Source organism: Apteryx mantelli, chromosome 2, assembly GCF_036417845.1.
Source record: "Apteryx mantelli isolate bAptMan1 chromosome 2, bAptMan1.hap1, whole genome shotgun sequence".
NCBI classification, from domain to species: Eukaryota; Metazoa; Chordata; class Aves; order Apterygiformes; family Apterygidae; genus Apteryx; species Apteryx mantelli.
The window spans coordinates 165,114,580-165,140,027 of NC_089979.1; the positions used below are offsets into that span (position 1 = coordinate 165,114,580).

General features: G+C 47.2%; 1 protein-coding gene across 1 annotated transcript in view; it reads left to right on the forward strand.

Moving 5' to 3' along the window:
• The first annotated feature begins 548 nt into the window (after positions 1-548).
• The window catches only part of PLCD1 (phospholipase C delta 1), a 55,260-nt gene continuing 30,360 nt past the window's right edge, over positions 549-25,448 (forward strand). Inside the window, exons 1-2 of the mRNA XM_067291991.1 lie at positions 549-903; positions 14,099-14,263. Of these exons, the coding sequence (XP_067148092.1) occupies positions 870-903; positions 14,099-14,263 (199 nt within the window). The 5' untranslated portion in view covers positions 549-869. The remainder of the gene's footprint in view (positions 904-14,098; positions 14,264-25,448) is intronic.

The window sequence follows — 25,448 nt, forward strand, 5'->3', positions numbered from 1 at the left end:
CCTGGGGACAGGGCGAGGTTTTTTTTCTGATTTCTGTCTTGCTGTCTCAATTGCAAAGCTCGTAACTTTTCTTCTGTTTTGAGCTCCTGCCTCTGTGAGCATTTGTGGTTACAGCTTCTATTTCTATGCTGGCAACTTTTGACCTACTTTTTTTTTTTTTTTTTTTAAATGAAAAGAAATATTCCCCTTCCATCTCGGTCCCTAAAAGCCTTTTAGACCTAGCCCTCGGGCACTGGCTTCTGTTTAGGGCTTTTCCCTTGATTTGGGGGACTATCGCCCCTCGGGATTAATCTGCAGCGCTCAGTGTCTTCTCGCAGGAAGGGAGCGGAGCGCGGCCGAGCAGGCGCCTGTGCCAGCGGCAGGAAAAGAGGCACCGCGCCGGGCAGCGGCGGGGGCAGAAGCGGGAGCGCGGGCGAGCGCGGTGCAGACGGACAGATTTCAGCGGGGAGGAGCGCGGGCGAGCGCGGTGCAGACGGACAGATTTCAGCGGGGAGGAGGCCGGGCGAGCGCGGTGCAGACGGACAGATTTCAGCGGGGAGGAGCGCGGGCGAGCGCGGTGCAGACGGACAGATTTCAGCGGGGAGGAGCCCGGGCCGGCGCGGCGCCGGGGCTCGGGCGCTTGGCCCCAGTCGAGGCGCTGGGCAGGCGGCGGCGTGTCCGTGCGGGAGGGAAATGCGGGAGGAGTCATAGCAGAGAGGCATTTCCAGCCAAGGGGAAGGAACCGGCCTCTGAAGGGAGCTGACAGCGGGGATTACTGGAGCAGAAAGCAGAGGGAGCCTCGCGGGTCTGGCTCCCCCCTGCCCCCGCGCTCACATCTGGGCACAGCTGTTTCCTGCAGCCCTTCTGCAGCTGTACATTATTTTGCAGCAATGGAGTCGAATGGCAGCTTCCTCGCTTGCAACAGTAAGTCAAAGAAATGTTTTTATATTTCAGCTCTCTTCTATCTCATCCCAGAACTTTCTTTTTCCTCCTCCCTCCCCCTTGTCCTCCTTGCCACCCCAGTCCCCCCATGCAGCATGCAACCAATGTTACAGGAGGATGATAAGTGATTTTTCTTTGTTATTAGGGTTAGCTGTGTTGGTAGCAAGGGTGCGTTGTCTGATGAGAGTGTGTGAGTCCCGAAAAGTTGATCCAAATCTCCTCCCCTTTTTGGTGAGACTGAGAGTGGGACGGATGCTCAGCTGGGTAAACTCTTGGGGCTCGGGGGAAGACAGCAGGACTCAGACAAATCACCCCAGCTCAGGAGCTGCCTCCAAAACTCTGTAATACTCAATAAAAGCCAAATACTGTTTCTAAAAGGAAGGAATCCTTCCTGCCCTTCCAGTGAGTGAGACTTAGAAAGTCTCAATCAGTGCTGAGACTGGGAGGCTTGTCTCATAGACAGGGCAATCAAACATCCCTTATTCCTTGGTCTGACTTTAATATATTGATTTATTACATCTTTCTTGTATTTTACCCACTCTGATGAGCAGAAACAATCCAGTGCTGTACACAGCTATCACAAATGGGTTGAAATGGAATACTGTGATCCTACAGAAATAGGAAAACTCTACAGTGCTTATTTTTTATTTTATGAGATTGTCATTTTCTTAGTGTAGATGTGCTATAAACAAAAATAAAAATAATTAAATTAATAGAGCAATAAGTGCTTGGCCTTAAATACAATCAGTGAGCGTTACCAGGAGAAATGTGGAAAGACTCCTCCAGGCTCAAGAACTCTTCCCTCTGATTTCACCAGATGCTAGAAATCTGAGAGGAAGGTGAAGCAGAGGTTAATGTTAATCTTTTTGTAGGTATATCATTCATTATACAACCACTGGGGAAAGAAAGCTAGAAATACATCTGGAACTATTAGAATCTTTCCTATTCTGGCTTGTAGGTCATTTTTCAGTGAGTATTATTAAGTCTTCTGGGGTTAGGAACCAACAGGAATTCGGTGGCTGTTTGTTATTCCGTTTTCCTGTCTGAAGCAGAAAAATATACAGGTGTTGGATGAGCTAAGCTTTAAAAAAAATTATTTACTGAAATTCTTTGACACATAGGCTCACAAGTGCCAAAGTAATTTTGGATGCCCAGCTATGTAGACAAAAAAGTTGCTCACATCTTTATTTGTTAGCACGATCAGACTTGTGCTGTCTAATTTCTCTGAAATTACTTGGCTGCTATGGTTTATGGATGTGGCTATGGCTGTATGCTGAGACTCCCTTTCTTTCCGTCCAGTGAAGCTATAACGTTAATAGCTGTATTTTCTATGTCAGAACTAACCACATACCCAAAATTCTGTCTCAGTAAAATATTTGACAGTGAGCAAAAGACTTCTTGAGATATCCTCGGGTAGCGAAAGTGGGTTTTACTGTAGATGGGAGTGTGTGAAAAGTTTGCAGAGCTTTTGTTGACTCTGCATTTGGATGAAGATCTGAGACCTGGGATGAAAACTGAGCCTGATCCCGTCCATTTTCCGTAGAGTCAATGCAGCTACTTTAGTTTAGTGGTCTGTGCCTTTTATTTTGAACGTGTTTGAATCAACCACATGAGCTTCTTGTTGCTTTTTTTTTTTTTAATAGAGAATCATCTACATTTATTATACAATAAGTCTGCTGGGCTCTGTAGGCAATTAATAAGCTTTATCTTGACTCGTGAAGCTGGCACGACCCTGAACTGTGAGCCCTTGTGCCCACAGAGATTATAGAAAGGCTAATTTGCACTATGCCTTATTCTTATACACTGCCCTCTTCATCTCAGACACTGCGTACATTGTGCCGGGAGAGCCAGAGCCCTGCAAAGGGGACGCGCTCTGCGGCAGCCCGGAGCCCGGTGCGAGCATCAGCAAAGAAATCTGTAGAATCCTACAGAGCTGTCCACTTCCTCATTCCTCCTGTCAGCCAGTCCCAAGGACTGACTTCTGCTTGATTTAAATTTCCAAATGAGTCATCTCCACCTGCCCTTAGCCGGGAGTCCGGAGGAGTCTCCTTCTGGGACCTGTACCCGTGGGTGGAGATGCTGCTGCTGGGGATCAGCTGGGATCTGCTTTGATGAAGCTGGGAACATTGCTGCTCTCATACCCACTGAACAAAAAGCTCCTTGCACACCCCGCTTGGCAGATGATGTTACCGATGCATTACATGGGAGGCTTTTGAACCACAGGATTACTACTAGTGCAGGAGAGTTTGCCATAGTGACACTTAGCAGTACGTTAACTGTGCAAGTTGGCCCTATTTTCAGTCAGGACAAGTAAAAGTTATCTTGGGACTTTTCTGTTTTTACACAAAGACTGCTAGACCTCCAGTCTGAGCGCTGTTTTTAGTAAAACTGAAGCACACGGTTGGTTTTAAGGCCCTCTTGCCAGTGTGCAAGGCTCAAACGCAGATGAGTAGGGGCAAATAGATGCTTCGGAAAAACAGATTACAATGAGGAACTGAGAGAGGGAGAAGAAGGAGATGCAGTCACTTGGAAAACTACTGGAGATAGCTGGGATGAAAGGATAAAGCCAAGTGCCGGAAGAAGCAAGGAGAGGTGTGTGGGGAAGAGGTGGCTTGGGAAGATCTGAAACTCTGCTGACTGGATGGGCAGCTCTGGGAGCCAAAAGTGTCCATGATGTGGGAGCAAAGTATAGTTTCCCTCACATGGAGGTAGAAATATGTAAACAGGTATTTATGAGAGAAAGCCGCAGACAAGCACATAGGTATTTGTGAAATAGCAGGTCAGGGGCTGCAGGACCTTCAAGAAGCTCTTCTGAAGGACTATCATGGCACTACCGCTGGGCTAAACACTGCAACACCCAGGGCAGATTCAGCTGGCTAAATGCAGGTGTCTGTGCAAAATCTTAGGCTTATAGGGACTGAGACAGGTGAATTGCACTCCATCTTTCTGCTAGTCTGTTTTTAGTGTGTTGTAGACATCTGAATATAGGTGAGACTAACCCCTAGCCCATGTGTCTCCTAGGTCCTTACTGTAGGCCGAGGGTCTCAGTCCTTACTCAAGCCCACTAGGATGGAAGGCTGCAGACCTTGAGTTAAACAGGGAGATTTCACTTTTACTTTATTCAGACAGAGAAGATTTTGCCACAGTTTCTTCTAAACTGAGATCCGTCAACATCCTTAAATGAGCCAATATAGAAAATGTGTCTGCAGAAATTCTCACGCCTTGGACTGCCCCTCACATGGATGCCTTTAAAGCCCTTCGTGGAGATACACGCAGCGAGTCTCACTGGCTATTACTAGTTAAATTTAGAGTGCTGAAATTCCAGATAAATCAGTCAGGAAAAACAAAAAAGATTTCTTCCTAATTTTGCATAATTTAATTAACCTCTCACCCTCCCCCTGCCCCACTGGTACTGAATGGCAAGAGTAACCTGCATTTGGGTTGCTGAGAAAATTTTAGCTCCTGATGGAAAAGTTGAGAAAAGCTGTAAGTGACCTAAAAAATGGAAACTGGAACCCACCTAAAATTGACTTCAGTTTTATGAAGAGAAGATCTTCATTAACACATGTCCAGAAACATGACTTAACGCATAGCTAGAAGTTATGCAACAAAACTGCACAGGTGCTCCTCGCTGTTGGTACTGGTCCTATCTATCAAGGTGGCATTCTCCTATTAAATTACTTTCCTCCCACCCTTTTCACACCAATGGCTGGAAAAGCTGTAAGGTACTGCGGCCCGTGTAATTTCTGGTGCCTCTCGCTCTGCACCAAGTCTCCCTGTGTGCCGTGGTGGAAGGATCAGTGCCCTTCGGTCTGGTTTTGAGCTCCTGAGTGCTATGAACTTTAGTTAGGAGTTTTGCCTGGATTTCATCAGGAGCACACGGAGACAGCGCTGGCTTTGGATGGGTCACAGCCAGTGCTGTGTGTGGATACAGGCATCTTTGGAATGACCTAGAGTGGCAGAAATATTTATGTAGATTTTCACAAATAAAGGTCACACTTCAAACTGGCAGTGAAACATCTGAACAGGCAACCTGGCTCTGTTTCTAATAGACAGGGCCAGGGCTCTGCACCATGTCAGCGTACTCCCTGGCATGGGTTTGGCCCATGCAAGCTAGCATGCTCCTGGATGCTGATGGCATGGGCTAGGGACTCTTCCCAGTAGGCAGTCTGGATTTGGCCAGCCTATTTTGAGGAAAGACGACATAGCCGTGTGGACTGATCTGAGCAGAGCTAGAGAACAGGCTTCACTTCCCAGAGACCTTACAAACTAGGCAAGACAACCGAAGCATAAAGGGCCTGAGAAATATTGGTCTGGTCTCAGTGCACCAGAAACCTATCCATCATGTGGCTTTTTGCCAGCATCCCAGCAGAGGAACGTTTTAGGCACTGATTTGAAGAACAGCCACGACATGCTGCTTGCAGGGAACTCCTCCTATGTGAAATAGCAAGTTTCACCCTGCTATCACTTGGCTGGACCTCTCAAGCACCCTGCAAGGGTAACTAGCAGGCAAGAAGAGCCAGCGTAAGGAAGAGACAGGCTTGTTGATGTGGCTGCCTGCTTTGTGGAGAAGCCCATTCTCAGTGTCACCACAAGGTGGAACTTGGTACATATCACATAGACTGAAGATGCATCCATGATAAACAAGCAGAAGCATCTTTGGCCTGAGATGCCCCAACATTTATGGTCCCAGCACCCACTCCCTGCTCCCAGCTCCTGCAGAGGTAGCGAGAAGGGCAAAGCTGGTGCAGAAGAGCCAGTGGCATTTCTTGGTGGTAGGTAGAAACTGGCTAATTATACCAGTGATTTGGAAAAGCACAGGACAAACCAACCAATTTCTCTTTGCTTGAGAGGTTTTGTACATTTCCTAACAGCCACCACTGCCCAACGCTGCAGCTGGTTGTGCTTGTTTCCAAGCAGCCAGTGCACCGAAGGTACCACTCATCCTCCATGTGCAATGCTGCAGATGTAATGATTGTCAGATTTTATTTTCCATCAGGGAGTAACACCCCATCACCCTAACGAGCGATGGCAGGTTGTTACGTTACTACAGACCAGCTGGACCATGACTTTTCCAAATTGTCGTTAATTCTGGGTGCAGCTGGATCAAGTGGTCTCGTGCTTGCTGAGGGCTGGGGATACATAGGGCCAGACACTGCAGTTCAGGTACTGAACACTACTGCTCTTTTGTAAATAATCGTATGGAATTTCACTGTGGAGGAGCATGGGAGGGAAGGTGAAACTACAGCGCTTCTTCAGAAAAAAGTGTCATGTAAAATAGACATCATTTCTTCTTGGTGACACATAGAGAGCAACGTACAACCTTAGGTCTCTTTAATGGAAAAATCTCCCCCTAAAATGAGATGTGTGTGTGTTACGTAAACCACCAGAGGCATTATTAATCACTGTGCAGTAATTTACATCATGTGCCTGATGCAATGGGGAAGTGGTGAGGTCACCACCAGCATGAGTGTTTTCATTCCAACCCCAAACTATCACAGGTTTGGGCAAATCAGCAGCTGACTTCTGCCTTCTGCCATGTCATTTGTGGTGTGAAGAGACTCCAGTCAGCCTTAGGACTGAGTCGTGTTTGGGGTTGCCTAAAGGTGGTGGCAGTGGGGAGACCGGTTCCAGCCCTAAAGAGCTCCAAATCAGTCTGCTTCTTCCTCTGTGAAGTGGTAATAGAGCTTCCTGAGCTCCTTTGCATAGGGAAGTGATGGAGATTAATTCATGGCTTTTCTGGAAAATTATCTGAAAAGAAGCCTGAACGTTATTAGTTTTCTCACACAGCCCATTTCCTACCAAGCTTTCCAGCCTTTCTTTCTCTCTCAAGTGCCTGATTCCTTGATTTCAAAGCACTTCACTAACTTTGTGACCATGTTCTGGCATTGATTTGTGTTTGCTTCATGAGTTACCCCTCTGGAATCAATAGGATGATTAGCAAAGCCCTGATCTCAGTACGTGGACGTGAATAACTCTGCTCATGTGACTGGTACCATTGATCTCAGTGAGGTTGGTCATATGGATAAAATTGCATGCTTGAGTCCTTGCAGGCTTCAGACCTAGTGAGGTGTTATGTGAGTAAGGGTGGGAGAATTTATCCCAAAGCCATTTGCAGGAATCACTTCCTTCAGCACAGGCGTGTGACACCATGTCATGTAACATGTAGCAATAGCAGAGAATGGCCTGTAACATGCAATGTTACACATATCCACCAGGCTTCATTTATGAGATATTCCAATGTCTTTAAATGACCTCAAGACCATAATAAATCCCAATCCGTTGTTTCCCAAAGCAGGGCATTTTTAGCCTGATGCTGTCATCTTTGGTTTAAAAACTGATGTTCCTGCCTTCACTCTCCAAAGTCCTAATAACAGCACCACTTCCTATTCTGGAGACCTCCCCAAAGTCAGTAAGCGCCCATCCTGTGCTTTGTGTATGCGCAGACTTCGGGGATAAGTACAGCAAAATGTTCTCTGAGAGCCTTGGAGGCTTTGAGCAGCCGTGCTGCTGGCACTGTTTATAGGAACTAATAGGAAAATGAAGCAGAGGGGCTCAGTGTGCTCCCGAATGGATCCCTATGGGAGATTAGCTGCTGCCGGACTGGAGAGCTGGATGCACAGAAGCAAACTATTTTGCCAGAATGCAAGTACAGGAGATGACTCTCTTCCCCACTCCTTAAATAGATCAGTTGTCTCCAGCACAATGTGAAATATGGAAAGTGCTTGGAGACTACTAGCTAATAAATATCATCTTGCCATTGCATCATGCTGCTCACCTCCTTGCCAGGGCACGAGCGAAGCCCGCAGCTCCCAGGGGAGCTCTGCAGAAATTACAGCTCCAACATCCAACCCTTGTATGTGTAGAGGGGTCAGAAGAGATGGGCGGCGTTTCCTCAAAGGCCTGCCCACTGTCTGGTTAGCATGTTTGGCAAGAAAGCATCCAGAAAGCACCCTTAGTCTCCTGTTCTGACTGTGGTTTGTAGTTGCTCTGTGTAAATAAGGCATGACTGCCTTGTACTGCTGTGCCAAGACCATGAAGAGGCCCTGCCTCATCCCCAAGGAGATTTGTATATGAGGCATATGTCAGGGATAAATTTTTTGATCCCGTCCTTGTGCTGGTCAAATAACCCAGTGCTAAGTGCTGATCTGTGAGCATTGGTAGGGCTTCCTGCAAAGCGGGTAGAAAGAAGGGGAAAATGGGTTCGGCTAGAGACGTCCAGAGGCCCCTTCCAACCTGAGTTATTCTGTGCATTCAGTGGCTTGTTACAACCACTGATGGAGACTTTTCCCTGTGCCAAACTGCAGTATAAATTTGGACTACAAGCATAACCTCAGAGCTGGGCTGAAATGCAGGGTGACTCACCCGAGTCACGCAGGAAATCGGTGGCAGAGAACAGGCTCGCAAGTGCCTTAGGAAAACGCTCTTCTCTAGCTGGACGAAAGAAAATTAAAACACCATTTACAAACAACTTTCGGGCTACATCAACCCTGGCTAAAAGGTGCTTTCAGCCTCTTCTTCACATTTCAGAGGCTACGAGCTGCACAACAGAGCAGCCAAGGTCTCTCTGGGCAGATGGTGACAGCTGACAAGCCCTAGGCACTGACGAGGGGCACGAGTGACATTTGGGAACCCTCCAACCCCTGGAAATGATGCACAAAAGTTGTATGGCTGTAGGAAAGCTTGCTCCTTCTACCTGGGCAGCTGCCAGCAGGCGCCTGGGTGTAATTTTGCAGCCAGCGTGTGCGGCCGGTGAGCAAGTGGAAGGCGAGACTTCCCACGGTCCCACCCCCGCCGGCCTCTGCCCTCCCTCCGCGGCTCCTGCTCCCAAGCCTTGCTTGACGCCGCGCACGCCGGGGCTCCTGGATGCGTGGGAACCCCTCAGGGGCTGTTTGGGCCCCGGTCCCTCCCGGCACCCGGTGCCTTTCCCCGACGCCCGCGCTGGACCATGCAGTGCTTCCGGAGGCAGCCGAAGCGCAGCGTCTCCCAGGAGGACATCCTGTGGGAGCAGAGCCGCAGAGTGGCCGCGCTGAACGGCACCAGGCTGGGTAAGGGGCAAGGCGGCCAGGTCCTCAGCACTCCCACGCGCTGGCAGCCGCTTCGTTTCTGTCGCTTTTCTCTGCAGAGGCACTGCTCCACCCTAAAGGCAGCTCCAAGGTTATTTTTAAACTCCTGAGGTTTCTTTTCCTTTTCTTTACCACCCTCCAGATGCGCAAACCACTGTGTTTGAGGCATCAAAGAAGGTGGGACCTTTCTGGCAAAGGGTCGTTTTCCAAATCTCCTGCTGGGCTTTCTGAGCTGCTGCTGATGGCAGGGTGTTTGGATACGGCAGTGCCCTTTTCCGGGCTGATTTTCGGACTTCTTGGTGGTGTGTTGCCAATTGTTTTTAGAGCCTGAGGAACCACTCAGAGGGCTGCAGTCAGCGGATGAAAAGAAACAGGAAATCCAGGGAGTTTCATAACTTCTGCGCCTGGCTCTGAACTGGGTCCTGCTCACTGGAGTGACGGCCCAAGTGGGCGGTTGGAAATGGAAAAAATCTCCCTTTGCCCATGGCAGTTCTTTGGATTTTATCCGAAAGGCTCGCTGACTTTAAAACCAGCCAGCCTGAGTTATGCCTGGTCTTAAACACTTGGTGAGAGAGGGGGAGCAGGCAGGAAGAGGCTTGTTTTATAGCAGCTGTAAATTAATGCGTTTATACCAGACCTGCAGATCTGTGAGTGAGCAATGCAGAAATACAGACTATCCCTGTCTCTTATAAACATGGTCCGAGTATCTCCCTAAGAACTCAGAGTCTACCTGCTACTGTGACAGCTAGTGTTTTATTCTGTTTCCTGCTTGCTGTAAAGCTGGGATGGATATTGCAAGTGCTAAAATTTTTAGTGTCTTAGTGTCTAAAGCTTCTTTGTGCAGGATATTAATTTCACGCTCACTGCAGTGCTGTGTGCTTAAGGCTCTCTTGTCTTTGTCAAAGGCAATCTTCACTCTGAACTTTATGGTACATGAAATATATTCTGTTTGCAAAGTGTGTGACTGATATTTGGGGGAGGCGGAGTGGCTCTTGAAATGTACATTGCAGTTTTGGGTGCAAATATGTATTTTGTATATCGTAGAGGGAGCTAAGCAAGATGCAGCCCTTCCACAAGTTTCAGGCAGGATTTGGACATCTAGTTCAGTGTGCCTATTGCCCTTCTCATGCCCAGTGTTGTTTTATAATTGGAAATCAAAATCCTTGTCCCACTGCACAGTGTTTTTGGATCTTTAGATGTGTATGACAACTCAGGTTTCTCTCAAACAAAAGTTTCTACATCTGTGAAACATAGCTCGGCAGAGCAAACCTCATCCGCTCAGTGGAGCGTTAGGGGGCGACTCAGGAGTAAAGACTAAAATGAGAACTGGGAAAAGACGTTTTTTGGGGAAAGCAGTTCAAATGACCACCTGAGAGTACTGTGCCACTGATTTCTCAGGGGTGTTTGTGATTCCCATATTACCAGATCAGAGCCTCCTATTTCATCTCTGACCTAACCAAGTCATTATTATCTGCCTTTTAGACTGGAACAGAGAGGTGAAGTGACTTGCCCAAGGTCATTTAAAGAGTCTGCTAGGATCTTGGTGTATGAGGCAGGGTCCAAAACAGTAGCCATCCTTGCAGGCTGCTTTAGTCATCTGAACTTGAACTCCCACTGGGTGGACACTGAGCAGGCCTGAGACGTGCCTTGCCCACAGGACCCCCACTGTCTTCTGGGCGCACCTGTGGGTGGTTTAGTCTGTATATTGGGTCACTGCCAGCAGAGGTCATCTCTGGGTGACTGCTGCCTATCCGAAAGGCCCTGCTGGGGTACCAGCTTCCCACATGAAGGGAATGATGGAGCTGCTGACACCCATCATGTCCTCTCCTGGCCAAACCCGTCATCTCCTGGAGGTCATCATGTCTCCATTCCCTCCTTGGCTTCTCCATATGCCCTCTGATTCAGACTCCCTGCAATTTTGATCTTTGCCATGCTTTCACCACACACCTTCTTTCTTCATCTTTCTCTTGCACTCTTGCAAAATGCTGTGGCCTCCTTTGCTAGGTCATTTTACCTGAGTGGTGTCTCAGTGTTAGAGTTTGACTGCAGTGGGAGGCTCAGGAAAACAAAAGCATGAAGCTGTCAAGCCCTTTCTTGAGCAGTGATGTGTTTTAAGCACCCAGGAGGATGGTCCTAGCTGGCTGTGAAGGGTCCGGGGTGTATTATTGTCATTTAATTCTTCTCTCTCATGGAGAGCCCTGAGGCTGGCACTGGAGGACGAGTAGCTGGTTCAAGAAGAAGCTGGATGCCCCAGTGTGCCTTCCTGCTGGCCTGGTCCATAGGCATGTCAGCCAAGGACGGGTGAGAGGGCTGCTCCCAGCCCATGGCTGGATCCTCTGAAGAAGAAGGGGAGCTTCAATCCATGCTAATGCACTGACTGAGCTGTGCTGGTTAGCAGGATGAGGGGCTCTCAGCTCCTGCTGGTGTCCTTCCTGTGTGGATCTGGCCAGGAGGAGAGGAACCTGCCCTTGACCACTGCCTGTGGCCGTCCAGCTTTGCCTGCATTACCTGATCTTCTCACAGAGAAAGTGTGGCCTTTATGTCCATGATAAGCCTACTGGATCACGCCTTTATGCTGCAAGTCCCTACAGCAAAGGCCCTCCATGTTTCCTGTAGCACCAAACACTGACAGCATAGCCCATCGTCGATGCAGCTCTTCGGCATGTTCAGTGTGGCACGTCACACATGCTGTGTGGAATATCTGTGTAACAAACCATTTCACAGTTAACGGGGATTTCTCATTACACACTTACGTGCATAGGCACCCAAAGGAATTGATGGCTTTCCTACTTTCCTGCTCACATCACCCTAGAATGGCTCATCCTCCTCCTAGTCCTGTAATGATGTCTCGCATGTCTGGGATCTGAGGAGAGAGAGAGAAAGAGGCCAGGAATCAGAACAGAAATTTTGTGAGTGAATACAGACAAGGAAGAAATTTATCCCCTTAACCTTGAGGGATACCAGAGTAGCATTAACTAAGCCTAAATCTGTGTTACCTTCTCCACTCAGAAGACCTTTGCCTTGGCAGAGGAAGCCTCGACATGGCAGCTCAAGGGACCCAAGGCCCTGAGATGCTGCTATGGTGTCTGCTCTTCTCCTGGGTGGTCTGGCCTCTTGTAGACCTGTGGGTTTGCTTGAACCTCGGCAAAACCAAGGGAGTCCCAGATCCCATGGCTGGGGTGAATCTTTTACCCTTCTGTGCTTGCAGGAAGTCATATTTTTCTTTCTGTCTGTGACTTTCTTTCTGAAGTTTCCAGAAGTGTTCATATCTCCCTCTCACATCCCCTCCAGACCAGACACTGGAGTTGAGAGGCCCAGGGGATACTGTAGCTCAGGCAGGTGTTTAATTAATGAGATAGCTAATTGAATGTAGAGGAAAGAGAGGCCACAGCTGCCTTTTCAGGATCTCCAGCTCCTACTGTGCTGCTTTTTAACTCTTGACGCCTCAGCCAGGCTCAGCTCCAGGCCTGCTCTGTGGCAACTTCAAAACCAGGAAAGTGGCCTGAGCTCCTCAGTGGGTGAGCACTAGAGACCCCTAACAGTGATCTGTGACAGAGCTCTCAGGCTTTTTTTGGCAGTCTAAAATTCTCTCTTTAAGCCAGGCTATCCCAGCTACAAGCACATGGCGCTGCTCTTTTACTGCTGCAGCCATGACCCACCTTGGTACTCTGCAGCCCACCAGCTACCCCACCTCTGGGATCCAGCTCAGTGGTGGGTGTCTGGGGTTAAGGACAACTCTTGGGCCTCATGCTGGGTCTTGTTTTTTAAGTAGGCCTGAAGTGATGCTTGGTGGTTTATTACTTTGCCCTGCTCAGATAGCAGTAACTCAAGGCAGCTGTGTCTTCCAAAGAGGAAAAAGCCAATGACTCAGGGGAAGATTGCACTGTGATACAAATGTTTTTTAAATCGGCTAATTTGGATTTCTGTTTTGTGTGACCCTGCATTATGTTTACACAGCACTGGGAAATATCCCAGGAAGTGAGTGGCAGGTGGCTGCAAGTGGCCGAGTGATTATTAATGACAGTTGTTTGCATCATCAAGATAAGGTTAGCAAAAATCCCATTGAATCAGGACACGTTTGGCAAGTGCTACAGAGTTAAATGGTGTTGCACCAGCTCTGAAACAGCCCTTCATGCAATGTCGGAGAGGCAAGGTGCCTATTACTGAGAACCTAGAACGTGTTTCTCATGTTTCATTCTCTTGCCCTCCCCAGCCCACACACTCCAGATCTCTAATTAATGGTTGGTTTAAGGGACAAATTCTCCAAGGTAGTTAGGCATGTAGAAGTCATATACCACTGAGATATTCAAAATTGTAGGAGTCTAGTTCTCTGTTTTGAAAGTCGTGGTAGATGCCTGATGCCTGTTTAGATGTCTAAGTGCCTTCCTGAATCTAGCCTAAAATGAGAAATCTCTGAAGTTCCTGGGATCAGAAGGTCTGGTTATTATTACTTTGCATTGTGGTGCCCAGTAGGGTAATAAATATAAAGGATCTCTTGGATACTAGCTGGACAAAGAGGAGAAGACAGTTGCTGCTTTGTAGATGTGATGCTGCCTGTCACCACCCTTGTCTATGTATGTCGTAATCTTCATGACATTGATCTTTGAAATTCCCTGGGTGGAGTGGAGGGGGCTGTTTCCCAGAGAAGGACGAGAGGGATCTGTATGTATACCTGTGTGACTGCCAAAGGAAATCCGTGACAGAATAAAGCTGATATCTCTTGAATTTCCTGGCAGCACTTTAATTACAAATTTCACGTCTTTCCTTTGTCTGCTTTTATTGTTATTATGTTGTTGTTTTTGTTGTGTCCTAAGGTTACATTGTGTTTGCTGGGAAGAAGATATTTTATGTTTGTAGACCAGCCGGGAATTCTAGCATGGAAATCCTTTGGTTACCTCCATCTAAGAATACACAAGGAGTCTGTGTCTATTGTGAGCAAGAAACGTTGTGTAGCAGATTTCTGGGTCTCTCTGTTCTGCTGTCCTCTCCAGAGCTGGCTGCCTTGCAGTGGTCTGTCTATGTATTTACCTGTAATATCCTATGAAGGAAAAACCCTGTGTACATTATTTCTTGTGTTGATTCCTGTAACCTTATCAATGTTTTTTCCACAGGCCTGAAAGATGACAAGGATCTGAAGTTCCTTCTGAAAGGCAGCCAGCTGATCAAAGTGAAGTCAGGTTCTTGGAAAAAGCAGAGGTTTTATAAGCTACAGGAGGACTGCAAAACCATATGGCAGGAATCAAAGAAGATGCTGAGGACTCCGGAGTCACAGACCTGTAAGTATCATTCCCTTCACCACAGGCCTTGGGCACCGTCTACAGAGGAGGCTGGGGTGGACCAGGGCCTTCACCCTTGCAGTGGGGAGGCAGGGGTTGGAGCAATGGGGCCAGATCCTTCACACCTTGGTACCACACAAGCTGAGAGATGGTGTCGGCTCCGAGACAGCTGGGAGGAATCTGCCGAGTCAGGATTGGCCACATTTCCCAAGCTCATGAGCTACCACTCAAAGGTGTCATGGGGCGAAAGAGTAGGAACCACAGGGGCTGCATGGTGTGATGTGGTGTGGCGTGGCATGGCGTGTGGAGGAAAGACCACACCAATGGCAGGTGGGACCAACTGTTGAGGAAGTGTCACACTGGGCCACTGGGGGATGCTGGGCTCAGCAGCGCTGCCTCATTTCCTCCCCAATGCAAGAGTTCAGGTTACTCAGGTGTCCCCGTGGCGGTACAGCCATCATGCTAGGTGTGAGACTTGGCTTGAGTGTCTGCAGTGTTGTACAGTGAATTTTGGCTGTTGGTCTGGACTCTGACAGGACACCTCTTACCTGTCCTGCAGCCCTTAGGAAAGCAGGACAAGGTATAGGCTGCTACTGAAGCCTCACAAGGAAACCACACTGATGGGGAGATCCAAGGGCTTGCAGAAAGCAAAGCCTGTTCTCATCCTTATCCTGGAAACTCAAAACCTGCCCCACTGTTGTCCATGGCAAAAAGTCCAGATACAACAGTCACTGTTGCATGAACACGGGGAAAAAACATTTAGTGTCAGCATCACCCAGCTTGGGACCGTTATTACCCAGGGACTTCTGGTCCCTGCTGTAGAGTCAAAATGGAAGAGTGTCAAACATCAACAGTGGCAGAGGGAAAGGAGGACACTCATTACAACAGCGGGATCAGGCAAGTTGTGTATCTGTTTGTATCTGTTTGTTCTCCTCATTTAGTATTTTTCTGCCATATTTCTCTGTCACTGATCATCAAGGGCTTGTAAAACCAGGAGATAAATGAATAATGCTGGATATATTCTGAAATGTGAGAACACCCTGTCTTAGTTATTTACACAATTTTTTTTGCAACAATTAAATTTACCTAAATAAGGGGTGGGTCTTCCAAATGACTCCTACTGCTACAATCAGTGTTGCTGAGGTGTGTGAGATCTTCAGCAGGAGGATTAAGGTAGCAGGGCAAAATATATTTGGTTTATAACCTTGACTTTGCCGCATTTTTCTCCTGTGACCTTGGGCAGGTCATTTAATCTCTTGGTGCATCTTTCCCCAAACTTAACACCATTGCCTTTCTCCTCCACTACCTACCTATATGGTAAAAGGCTTTGGATGAGAGGCTGTTCCTTTTTGTGTGTTTGCATGTCCAGCACAGCAGGGCCGTGAGCTCAGCTGGGCCATTTAAGTACTAACGTGATAATCCATAATAGCAACAGCAAATGCGAAGACCACAGTGAATGTTTGCTCCCTGTGAGCGCCTGCTCTGTTGAGCTCTGTTCTGTTTGCAACCGAAGTCCTTGCCCAGATAATGTCTTGTTACAAAACAAACAAGGGTGTGAGCTGAGAAGGAAGGACTTTCTAAGCTTTCTTTCCTGTGCCAGCCATTTCCAAATTACAGGGGCTGAGAGCTCCTCCAGCAACAACCTTGCCCCCACCTCCAGTCCTCTGAAATAAATGCACAGCTAGCAAGTCCTTGCAACGTGGCTGTGGGGACCTTGAGGCTTGCTTGGAGAAGCGCTGTTCGAACCCATTGCCTCCTTCTCCAGGGCAGTGGCACAGAGAATTGCACCAACTATAATTTATTATATATCGAGTTACAATAAGCCCTGCAGTGAGATCAAATCCTTTGAGCTGGGTGTTGTGCACAAGCTGGATATGTGTGTACGTGGGAAGTTACTGCATGGTCAGCAAGGGTGTGGATTTATAGCACTCAAGAAACCCAAGATATTTTGTTAGCTGGTGGCAACTAGTGTAGATGTAGGTTGCTGCATTACTGGAGATGGAGTCAATGACGCTGCGGGAAGGAGAACTTGCTGTGCCCTGGGAGTGTCCTCAGTGCAGAAGGAAGGTGGAGTAATATTGCCTACCAGCTCGCCCCCATACATACTGCTCCGTAACAACCCAATGGGAATAAATCCCTCCCAAGAGAAAGTCCCTTTTATCACTGGGATAGCAAGAAAACAGACCAGGCAGTCAAGGCTGAGCAGGTCTCTGCCACTTTGAAGAAGCAACCTCTGGCAAGGCCCCAGTTCTGTTGACTTTCTTGGACTTGATGACTTTCTCTGCTTAGCTTTCTTTCACTCGACCACCTTGGGGATGCTTTTAACAGACTTTGTGGACATGCTTCAGCCTAGAAGTCAATGGTAGAGATGACTACTGGACCAACACCTGCCCAGTCCCCAGGCAATCCATTTCCCCACAGCTGTCATCTGCTCTGTTTGTCCTCTGAGTCCTTCCACCCCCAAGTTTTCAGAGCAACCGCTGGTTTTGAGTTTGATTCTTGGGCTTTCAAGTTCACCAGGCGTTGGCTGCTCTGGGTTTCGGTATGGAGAGAATTGCCCTGGCTGACACTGGGTCCTCTGGCAGGCTCTATCGCTACGGCTGCCTTTTTACTGGGCCCTGTGTGTGTAGACAGTTGAAAGGCAAAGGAAGAGTGTGGGGTTGTGATTTGATACGCAGGATCAGTGACTTCAGGGTGAGTTTCTCCAGAGGGTCACACTTCCTTGCTAACAGACCGTAACTTTGCCTTCCAGTGCAAAACCTTTCTAAAACTGCTGATAAACTACCTTTTTTAGGAAGGAAAAAGAATGAGTAGAATGGAAACTGGAAGATCTGGGTAGCAGGTCTAATCTTATCTGCAGCAGAGCTGAGAACAGGCAGATGGAGGCGGCTCAGAGGAGTGAACTCTGGATAGGGCAAGGGTTATATTTTTATTTGGACAGTTTCCTGTTATTCCTGTTACTGCATACAATCATACAGAAATGCTGTTTGTAAACCACTGTGTGGTGGTGTCTGTAGAAGATAAAACTGAGGATCTCCAGGGCTAGGCAGAAGAATCTCAGCAGTTTGAACTAAAACAACAACAAAAAAAACATATCAGGGGTGTCACAGGCACAGATGTTGCTTGGATCAGACTCAAAGGGATACAATCCTTACCTTGCTATGCCTTTATTTTAAACAACTGGAACTTTAGATTGGCTGTTGTCTGGATAGCTGTATTACCCACAGGGCTTTTGGGGGGACTAGGCTGCCATTACGATGCAGTTCCTATACAGGTAGAGCATGATTCATTTTTCTCCCTACTATCCATAATCCATTATTTTTCATTATGTTCCTTTTAGGCCCAAGGGACCAGATTTTCCAAAAGCACCAGTAAGGTGCTGTAGCCTCTTGCATCGCCTTGTGGCAATGGCTGCCCGCAGGCAATGCCATCCGTCCCTGCGTCGTTTTGCAGCAGCCCCTGTTGCAAACTACCCCATTAAGCATCACAGAAGTGATGTTGTGTCTCTTGCATGGTGTGAGGTCCAAATACAGGTCCAGTATGGACCATGTATTCAAGCAGCTCCTGCCACTCCCAAAGCATTGGGGTCTTCCTCACTGGTCATGTGGCTGTGGCTCCTCCTGCCCTGCAGTCACCGCAGCGATGCCGTCCCATAAAGACTCTGGTGCTCTCTGTTATTTTAAATGTAGTGTGGAGCTGCAGTTGGGCCGATGCTTCTCTGGCCCGTGAGGCTTTTATGCATCATACAGCTTTCTCCGTGGGAAATGGAAAGAAAGCTTTGAACGCGATGTTTTTCCTTGGGGAGAAAAAAAAAGAGATTGGCTTGGGCCTGAGAGAACAGAGTTCAAGCTGCAGGTTAACAGTTTTCAGAAAAAAAGGAAAGGTCTGTGCAAGGGGCTGGGAGACAGCCAGTTTAGTGACAGCCAGTTCCCTCCTGAGTATCTCTCTGCACCCATCACAGAGGGAGGGGAGCCAACGGGGTGCAAGGGCTCGTGTTCAAGGAGCGGCAACTGTCACCAGCCCTTGTTTAGCTTGTTTAGCTCTGGTCAAATATCAGGTCTCATCCACATGGAAGAAAGAGCAAAAAGCCACGTGCTGTTTTCAGTGAAATTGATTTTTGAAAATCTTTTCTTAAACAAGCTGAAATCCCTAGTGTGAGCTCACTTAAGCCAGCATTAATCCCTTTAAAAATCATCTGAACTTAAGGCTTTGTAGAGAGGGTTGAAAACTTTCCAGTGAAATGGCATTCTGAGCTTTTGGTGGAAAAGCCGAGTATTCAAAACTGGAAGAAAAAGCCTGAATGATTGATTTAGACCTAGGGCTACTACCACGGGGCCTCGGAGGAGCTGGGGCTTTGCTACCTCCTGCACAGAGAGTGCTGGGGCTCAGTCACGAGCTGTGTAATCATGAAACAAATTTAGGAGTTTTGGCTGAAATATTTCAATTTCTGGCCAAAAGCTTTACAGGACAACTCCTGTTTTTGTAATTTTATTCTGTACTTTGTTTAAAAGAATCTGTTTTTGAAGCAGCTGAAAGAGGTGGGCTAAATTCAGTGGCACAACTGTTGCACAAAATCAAGATGTTGTGAATATTTGAAGACATGAAATTGATATTTGGATCTAATGATTAATTACCCTCCCTATTAAAAATGCACTGAATTCATTCCAGTTAGTGTTATCGCCTTTGACTTCCAACTATATAATAGAATATTTCCGTATGGGTTAAACACAGTACAAAACCTTTATGTTTATGGCCTGCTACCAGTGCTCAGCAGAAAACTTTTCCCTTCATTCTTGAGTTCTTGTGAAATTTAGGAATGCCCTTAAATTGCTTAAAATACCCCACGATGAACATACCATGCCATTTTTGTGGAGGAATGAAAGATTGTCTCCATCGAATTAATGCACTGGACTTGCTTTCAAAAGAGCAGAAGGGATGTAGTATTGTCCCATGCTTGCTTAAGTCAAGAAGTGAAAACTTTTCGTTATTTCTGTGGATCTGTAAGTGCTGAAAGTCAACAGAAACTCTCAGCAACCTGTATACACACAACAGGGAGCTGATTGCGCCGACAGCTTCTTTCTGGAGCTGGTTGGGCAGTTTCTTTAGGAATCAGTGCTTCACCGTCAGGCGTGTATTTGTCCCTGGAAAGATATTTGCTGATGTGAACGTGTTATGCAAGGTGGACCTCAGCTGTGAAAACAAAACCGTCTCTCTGTGGGTCTCGTTAGTTTTTATCAAAATCACTCAACCTATTAAACAAGTCATTTCAAATGCAGAGCTGCCTGTTTTTTTGTTTTTTGTTTTTTTAATTTAATTTTGAATCAGGCCACTGCATGCATTACTGGGACAATTTTCATCACAGGCAGTATGCTGACAGATATTGACCTTATTCTTCACAGCATATGTTAAATGCAAAGGTGGATGATCTGAGAGCCTTAGATCCAAATTTAGTGGCACTGTAATGGCAGGAGAAGTAAAACCAGTTGCAGAAATAGTTTGTGGGGCCCTGACTGTGCTGTCTGGGAGGAATGTAAATAGAGGTCACTCTATTTACATCACCACCCCGTGCTGATGGGTATATGGAAAGAATGGGTAAAGACCTTATATGAAAAGGTACTTCCAAACAGACCTGTAAAACTGCATGCCCGTTAGATTACTGGTGGTCAGCTGGTGACATGTGCTAGCACTGAGGGCAGGCTGCCATGCAGCAGATCTCAAGTTAAAACACCATGCTGGGCAAGTCAGAGGAAGGCAGAGGAGCAGTGAATGGATGAGGAACCAGCAGACGAGACTTGAGGCACTGCAGCAGGCAGGGAGAAGAGAGAGCAAAGTGGCAAAGGGTTAAGAAGAAGGCAGCACAGAGGGGCTTGTGCTAAAAACACCCCTGGACCGTCATGGGAAAGCATTCCTCAGGTGATGGATAACCTTTGGTGTTCCCAGTCCAGGGAGTTTACGGTACTTCAACACCTGTTGATTGTAAAGGTCCCAATCCCAACTACATTCAGCCATTAGCATCAGGTGCAAATGAAAGCAGCTAAAATGATTTTTGAGGAGGGAAACCAAACAGAGATGCAGCCAGTTTGCCCAGTTTGATTTGTGTATTGTGAAATCTGTGCAGTCTTGTTGCATCCCTCCTAGCTGGCAGAGCAGTCCTGTGGTCAGATAGCAGCTTTTATCTGCTCCTGACACGACACTGAGCCAGTCTTGGCAAGCTCTGCTTAAGATGTGGCTGGAGAGGGTCTGATCTCTCCGCAGACATGCAGTATTGTGGGCAAGTATGGTGCAAGCTATTACCAGCTGGGTACGTTTCTCATCTACATTTCCTGCCAGTAAACAGAAATGACTTACTGAGACAATTAGAGTGGGGTGGACGAGGTCAATGTGACTCAATGCTACACTGCAGAGATCACTCATTATCGGAGGGGAAGTAGGATAATGAAAGGGAGGGATCTGAGGATTATTTCCCCCACAGTGAAAAACTGCCCCCCTCCCCTCATGAGTAACTCAAGACCAGCTGGGCCTCCAAGTGCCTATGCATTGACCCCCCTGTCCCTCCTTATCAGCAATGGCTTCTCACCACAAGAATGGAGAAGCACTTTTGGTCTTTGTCCTTCGTAGGTTCAGTGGTTTGCTGGAGTCGTGGGTTCAGTTCCTTGTTCTCTGTCTTCTCTGTAAGACTCTTGATGAAGCATTTCCTCTTGAAGGGCTGCCTGTCCAACAGGAGGAAGTCTGAGAGAAGGTCACTTTCTCTCTCCAGTCCTCCTTTTTCTGTATTCTTTGAGATTAACAAAGTCTTTTACTGTCCATGCTCCAAGCACAGCCTGGGCACTTTACCATAGGAGCAATGGCTAGAGAAGAGATGAATATTGTTCCTGGAGCAGAGGCCAGTGGCCAGGGCTCATCTCTCAAACAAGTGCTATAACCATTAGGCACCTTGACAGGATCCTTCTGGCTCTTCAACCCTTGTATTTTTGGCTGCCCAATGGCTTGCTGTGCATACATGTGTCTGGGACTCACTCCTGAAGCCTGACAGCTCTGTGGTTACAGCTTTCAGGCTGACACGGGGATTGAACTTTTGTCCCTCTTCCAACTGCTTCCTCCAGGATTGATTCCTACATGAATGGCCATCCCTTCTGCACGGACATGTAGGGCTGAAATTGGTGCGCAGGGGTGAGTTTGGGTGCACCTCGTGGAGGACGGTGAGGCCAGCTTGGGTCCTGCCAGGAGTGAGGCAGGGAGCCTTTCCTGAGGGGGCTGTTCTAGGGGAGCACGCAACTTCTGGTGACTGGGGGCGCTTTCAGGTCAGGGAGAGGCACAGGTGAGGCTCTGCACCTGCTCAGCAAGGTTTTGTGAGTCACAGTTTTGGACTTAGGCACTTGCAGACTCTTCAGTCTGGTTAGATTCACATCAGTGTGAATTACGGATTTTGATTTCCTTTGAAAGAGGGATGGTCCTTGACCTTCTGCAGGAGGTGACAAGCTTGCAAGTAGAACACTGAACACCTGGAAAGCCACAGGAGCAGATATCCAGTCCAAACAGACACCCAAAAGGTACATGCTGGTTGTTGGAAAATGTCGTGGCTGTCAAAGATGGTCTCCGGCTTCTGTGGGCCTGGCTCCTCACCTGGCTCTTAATGCCACATTGAAACAGGAGGAGGGTGCTGGGCAGAGAATTGACGAGGGAGGTGCAGAAGGGCAGCATCCAATAATGAACATTGAAAGGAGGAATAAAAACAAGGGTCTCTTGTCTCCCTCTGACTTGTTCAGACATGAGTAACTCCACTGACTCCAGGGAATGCTGCTGTATGTCCCTGTGAGCCTACATGCAGAGGGGAGAAGCCCTGCCGTCAGCTGTGGCTCTAGCTGAGCTGCATCCACAGCAGCTGGGAAGGCTGACTTGGGTGTGACCTGTTTGACCTAATGACTGGAGGCCTGGAAGGGCACAATCTTCCTTGTGTCTGCTTCATCTTTTGGGCTTTACACAAACCACCTCTTCAGCAGATATAAACATTCAGGAGAAGCAGATGCAAACTTTCCAGCTTCTCTTCTGCTCTTGGTTGCCTCCCTGCTGTGACGTGATGGGGAAGGGCAGGGAGGTTGCAGTGATATGTGATAGATGGGTGTTTGCTGTAAGTGATCATCTGCTTTAAAATGCATCCCTGTCCCTCAGGGATCAGTTGTTTCTGATTTCTCCTTGCAGATAGCTCAGCTGAGCACACAGTTAGTTTGGAACGGCATCGCAGGACTGCTAGTACAGTACACTCACTGTCCTGGAGCAACTGATAATGTATTCATGCTGGGTTCAGATTTTCCGAGAGTAGGAAAGAGATAACATTTGCAGATGGCTTGGGCCAGCTCCTTTGGCTTCAGCTCTTTATTGATAGATGAAAACAGTACACATGACCAGGCTATGGAAACCTTTAAAAAGTGTCCTCCCTACCTTGTTTTTTCAACAGTTCCTGCACTGATAGTGTCTCTCCTTGTCTCTTGCATGACTATGCTAGACACTGATCCTGTTCCTCAACTTTCTTGCACTTTTTCTGCATGAAGGAGCCCTGTGCCCCCCATCATCTTCCTCTAGCAGTGTACCCCACAAAGAACAAGGCAGCCTTTCCAGACACAGATTTTCAATCTTCTTTCCTCCCACACAGCTCTCTCTTTTTTCCAGCGGGTTCACTTTGCCAGATAATGGTTTCCAAAAATCTATTCTAAATTTCCAACATTTAACATCAGATTTTCTAGTCTAGGAAACACTAGGTCTCTGCCAACCCCAAGTTTAGGGATTGATTGCACAAGCAGATTAGCTAGCCAGTCTGAGGGGAAAATAGCTCTTAAGAGCAAAGCAGTGATGAGCAGTTGGCAGGTGATTAGGAACAACAGAACAATACTTCCACATGGATAGTCATAACCAGAGCAGAATGGGTTTGGAGAAGTATCTCCTACCTATGAGCCATCTGCACTGTGTATGTCCGCATCTGTTCTATTCACCCTGGGCTTCCTTTCTGGTAGATAGTCCACTGTAGCCTTGTAGTTAAGGGTGTGGTTTATCTCACCATAAAGAGTATCTCTAAATAGGACAGAAAGGTCATATTCCAAACGTTTTTTTTTTTTCCCATTGGTTATAAAAGGAGCCTAACTAAACTTTAGACATTTTAACTGAGACGAATGCCTCCAAACATGACAGCGTCCTTTACAATAAGGGTGCAGGATCTGTAGTTTTGTAACTTAAAGCACAATCTCTTTCATTTTCCCTGTGGCTAGTTAGTGGGAAAACTCACCATCAGCAGCCTAGCTGTGGGGGAATTGCAACCCTTTTCTTTCAAAGAGAGTTTTAGCACTCAAAGCCATAAGCTTTCACTCGACAGTAAGCTGGCCAGATAACATAATTCCACAACAGCCCAGCCCAACCCAACTCTCTCCCCTTCTCCCCTCAGACAGATCCACTGTTGACTGTTGGCCTTTTATCGAGTGATAATAAAAGGCCACACAAAGATAATTGCTCATCGTCAGGGAGGGGCTTTTGCCAACTCCAGGAAGCACTTTCCTGTTCCCTGGCAAGTTCTTGTATACAGACCACACCAGCAAAGTGTTATGGAAGATGTTTGGCCACCCCAGCATGTGGTGGGAATTCAAAGCAAATGTCAAGTGTTGGTTTTGGACAGTCAATGATTTTTCAAAACTGAAGTTTTTTTAGTTTTTTTTTTTTTTAAACTGAGCATATTTTACACAGCTGAGCATGTTGTGAATGCCATGGGGAAAAAGGGAGATATATGCGCATATGCACATCCCATGAATTTTGGATGATCCCGGGGCAGTCATGCTAGCATTGTGTTGGGTAGATGCTGAGTTGTGTCTTTCTGCAGTGTTGACTTTGAAATAATTAAACACTTTAAAAATGAAACTGAGCCAATTTAAATGAAGTAGCAGGTGGAATGGATGCTTAAAGGCAAGTTTCTCCTCTTCAGCCAAACAGTGGGGATATTTTGCACTTGCATACTATTTTTCATCAAAGTTCCTTCAAGACAAGCACAAACAAAATTGATCTCACAAGTCTGTGACACAGGAAATCATTTTTACCCCTGATTTACAGTTTGAAGTTGGGAGAGGTTACAGCCACGGTTTTTTTTGTTCCATTTCTGTGATTATATCTATTTTTAGGCATATTTGGTTATTGAAGGTGTCTGGACACCTCTCAGGTGTGTTGCCTTTTCTACATGTGTCCTGAGATGAATCGTAGGGGTAGAGGTTTGCGAAACGTTAACTTTCCCCTGCTCTCAGTTACTAACTCCAACATCAGGCACAGACAGTTTTGCCGTTTTGCGTCCGCAGGTCTCATCCCTGCTTTGGTGTTTTGCTTCTCAGCAGCCAGATGTGACTAAGCAGTTTCTGCCCTTTCCACTCAGTCCTTTGTAGATGTCTGAAATGTCCCAGTACCTCCATGAAAGACAAGAAGAAGCTGTGAAGAAGAGTCACTTTCTGTGCAGCACAGTCTGAGGGCACCCGTGATGCTCTCAGAGCAGCATAGGGAGGTCACAATTACTTACATTTGTTTAATAACCTGGTTCTTCCCATGGGACGAATACACTGCTGAGTTTCTGGGTTGCCTCATGTGTGAACTTTGCAAACTCGTGGTGCAGAGTCAAGGCTCATTTCCACCAGCTGAGGGACAGAGATGCAAATGGGGAGGGATGGTTTTGAAGAAGGTGCTGTGCTCCCCTACAGGAAAGAGGATCAAATGTACCCCTGGTGGAGGTGAGGCTAGAGCATGGGTGAGACTGAACTGCTTTGAAACGCTGGTCTTTGCATCCCCAGTTTGCATGGGTATGACTGAGAACACTACACGAGCTTGTAAATTTTCCCTTCTCACTTTTCGCAAACTGAAGGACCACCATGGTGGCCCCTGCCCTGCTCTTACTGGAGTCACCTCCCATTTTCCTGTGGGCCTTTAGAATTATTTATTTCCAAGTCTGAGAAGAGATTAGCTCAAGGTGATTTGACTGATGGTGTGAGGTCCTGTTACACACTGTTCTAGGGCCTTTCAAATGCTTATTGATTATCAGCATCTCTTATTATGCCGCTGTTGAGGCATCCTGGTCACTGAGGCATCCTAAAGAACCAAAAGTGTCCAAGCAGTTTCCAGAGAAAGATCAGTGTTTTTTCTGTCTGTGTTTACAGGTGGGTAAGAA